Genomic DNA, 3308 nt, shown 5'->3' with positions numbered 1-3308 from the left:
ATGATCCGCCTGACTCTTTGCCGATCCCCCTGAGTGGGTAGGTGCCAATCATCCGAGGATCACCATCATCATCACCGTATGCAACTCTATGCTCTCAGTAATGGAGGCGGGCGTAGAAGAGAAGGAAGAGTAAATCCGGATGGGCCATCATCATGTCTGGTCCCAGTATGGGCCGAGCAAAATTACCGTGACTGTCCCAGAGCCGCCGGCAATGCACAGCGGAGGCATCTCCCCGATTCGACGAAATTAAAGCCCAGCGATGGCGTGAGTAAAAAATATACCTCACCAGGATCGGCTCCGCAGGGGAGGGAGCTCCCTCCCGACCACAAAAAAAATCGCCATGAGGTGGTTCAGCGGCAACATGCTGCAGGCCATCGCCGAGGCCCACAGCCGACGCGTCCTCCTCTTGGTGTTCATCGAGGGAGACGACCTGGCATCGCAGAATATGCGCTCCACCTTCGACGACGCCGAGGTGAACAAGCTGATCGACGTCATGGGCTGCGTCCCCATCCGGCTACGCGCAAACAGCAACGCCTGCCGCCAGTTCACGCTCGTCTACCCGGTGACCGCTATCCCGTCGACCTTCTTCATCAGCTCTCGCGGCAACCTCGAGGCGTCCATCGTGGGTTTCACCGACCCGGTCTTGTTCGGCGACCGACTCGCGGCGCTCATGGCGTCGTGCAACCTCAAGAAGGTCGACTCCGAGATGCGAAACGCGAGCGAGGCGAGCCTGTCCGTCGACCGCATGATGCGCCTGAACCGCCAGTCGTCCACCGCTCGACTCCCCACCTCGGCGGAAGGCGGCCCCGGACCGCTTTCTCAGCAACCGCCGCCGACCGAAGGTGCCATCAAGAAACGCAGCAAGGGCGGAGAGCGACGCTCCAAGAAGAGGCTCAGGAGACAGGAGGCCAACGTGCAGACCAGCATCGTTGTGCTCGCCGAGCAGGCAACGCAGATCAACATGGACGACAAGCGGTCGTACAATAGCCTGCTCCAGAAACTAGCCGCCATGGAAGAGACGACGTCGGTGCCGACCGCCACCGTCGCGACGGCGAAGGTACACGGCGAGCTGGCCGGAGACTTGGCGTCGCTCATGGGAGACGGCAAGGAAAAGAGAGACCTGGGTGTCCCGCAAGAAAGTGAGGGTGCACTCGCCGGAGGAGCTGACGTCGACCAGAAAGGCAAGCCCCTCACCGGTAACAAAAGCGAGCACGCTGTTGACAACGGTGCGAACGACCAGGCGCTACCGGGATCGCACAAGACCAAGGGCGACGACGAGATCAACGCGAGCATGCGGCCCCCGCCTCCTCCTCCTCCACCACCACCGCCTCCGGCCGCAGAAGCCGTCCGCGCGAACAAAGACCAGGGCCCCGTCAACGATGTCCCGCCGGTAGCGTTAGACGACGCCGATTCGATATTGTGCGACGTGATCGCGGACGGCCCCGGGCTGTTAATAAAATTCGCCGTGCTCGCGCAGGAGTTTGCGGACAAAGTCCTGGGCAGCTCGCAGCACGAGCACACCGACGGCAAGTCCCTGGAAGCCTCTGCCGCGGAGACGCCCAAGGCGGACGTGCGCAGACCCGCCAAGTCCTCTCACAGGCCGAAGGCCAAGCAGGAAGCCGCCAAATCCGAGACGTCGCCTCCGGCCAAGACAGTCGAGATTCACGCCATGAAGGACAGGCAGAGGCAACCGGCAGACTCGTTCAAGAGGGCGTGCCAGTTAGAGAGCCTGCAGGCTAACGTTGGCGACGCTCCCGAAGCCATTGCGACGTTACAAGAGGAGGAGGCGCTGGAACAGGTTGGAGACAAGGACAATTCGGCGGATAAGCGAACACGTTCTTCGGGCACGCGTTCCCATAAGCAGCAGCGTAATTCAGACGCGTCATTGCAGTCGCCGCAGCAGCAAGCCAAACACGGCTCCGAGAAACGGAAGAAGCATCGCGATTCCACGGCGAAGGACCACACGGGCGACTCGAAGAAAACGACGGCGTCCCCGAAGAAAGTGACCGCGAAGGCTGCTGTGGCACCCGGGTCATCCACTCAAGAGCCAGACAACAACCTCGGCCAACTCGCCCTAAAGATTAAGCATTTCGAATCCGTCGCTGGCGGCGCCTCACAGGACCCGAAGGTCCTGTCCGAGAAGAAAGCGAAGAGGCCCAAGAGCGCTTCGCCGTCCAAGCCGCCGCCGCCGCCAGCGAATGACACGCGGGCAAGGTCTCCCGAAAACAACGGGTCGCCGATAACGCAGATGTCGTCCGCGCCGCCGCCGCTGCCGACGGTATCCCTCGAACAAGAAGTGTGCGTCATGCGCATGCGACCGGGAATCGACACCATCACCGAGGAAGAGACCGGAGCCATCGAGTCGTGTCTTACGACTCCGCAGCCCACACCGCCGCCGCCGCCGCCTCTTCCTCCGACTCCCGAAGTACCTACTCAACCGGACGTCCAGAAAGTCCCGGAGGAGATGTCCCACAAGTCATCCGTGAAGGAGCCCGCGTGCGAAACGATGCCTGCGCCCCTTTCGGGGTCGCAGCCGCCTTCGAAGCAGACGACTCAAGCCACAACGGCTCAGAATCGCAAGTCTCACCAGTCGCGGAAGAGCGCCCGGAGGCCCTCCAGTCCCAACAGGAGCAAGGAGTTCCTCACGGCCAGCAACTCTCAGCTGGAAGACCCGATCGTCTTCGGTCCCACGCACCGCACGAGCGATGACAGCGCCGCCGCGGCGTCGAAGAGGGCGCCGCTGTCGCATTCGCGACCGAGAGGAGACCGGAGGGTGGCGACGGCGGCCAGAAGCCCACCGTACGAGCGACTCGTGGACAGCGACGGCGACGACGAGACCGTAGACGACGAGTTGATGGCTCGCAGGACTCCCTCGTCGTTCAGGGTCGAGGCCGACTGGATGGACGAGATGGCTCGCACGGCGTCTAGGCGTACCCTTCTTTACCGGGCGGGCGCCCTCGAGGAGTCGCTGAACAACCTGTTCCGCACGCTCAACGACATGGAAGGCCCCACCATTTCTCTCAGTGTCGGTGGTCAGTCGCGCACCAGCGTCACCAAGGTTGGTTCCAGTGAGGTCCCTTAGAGAACAATACTCACCTAAGCTTCGACAGCTGGTCTAGTTGGTTCTGGTGAATACTGTGAAACATTCTACTGGCGAACAAAGGCATGGACAGGAAGAAAGACATGCAACGTTAGTCTTCAGCTGAACTTTATTACACGTAAACCGTCCTTTTTGTGCTCCAGAAGGAGTCACTGGTGCCAAGGCGCACGTGCAAACAGTACTCGGGCGCACTGTGTGCGAGTGTGCC

At 61.5% G+C, this 3308-nt stretch overlaps 1 protein-coding gene across 1 annotated transcript; it reads left to right on the top strand.

Annotated features, from left to right (window-relative positions):
* The first annotated feature begins 219 nt into the window (after nt 1-219).
* Nucleotides 220-3082, top strand: LOC125756399 (nucleolar and coiled-body phosphoprotein 1-like). Its single transcript, XM_049411111.1, has one exon. The coding sequence runs from the start codon at nt 341-343 to the stop codon at nt 3080-3082; it is 2742 nt and encodes a 913-aa protein (XP_049267068.1). The 5' UTR covers nt 220-340.
* The last annotated feature ends 226 nt before the right edge of the window (nt 3083-3308 follow it).

This window comes from Rhipicephalus sanguineus, chromosome 11 (assembly GCF_013339695.2).
Source record: "Rhipicephalus sanguineus isolate Rsan-2018 chromosome 11, BIME_Rsan_1.4, whole genome shotgun sequence".
NCBI lineage: Eukaryota > Metazoa > Arthropoda > Arachnida > Ixodida > Ixodidae > Rhipicephalus > Rhipicephalus sanguineus.
Note: the sequence above shows the minus strand (reverse complement) of the source record. Positions and strands in the feature narration are given on the sequence as shown.

What these genes read in the sequence shown, in the direction of transcription:
- LOC125756399 (XM_049411111.1), top strand. Translation starts at nt 341, where the DNA reads ATGAGGTGGTTCAGCGGCAACATGCTGCAGGCCATCGCCGAGGCCCAC.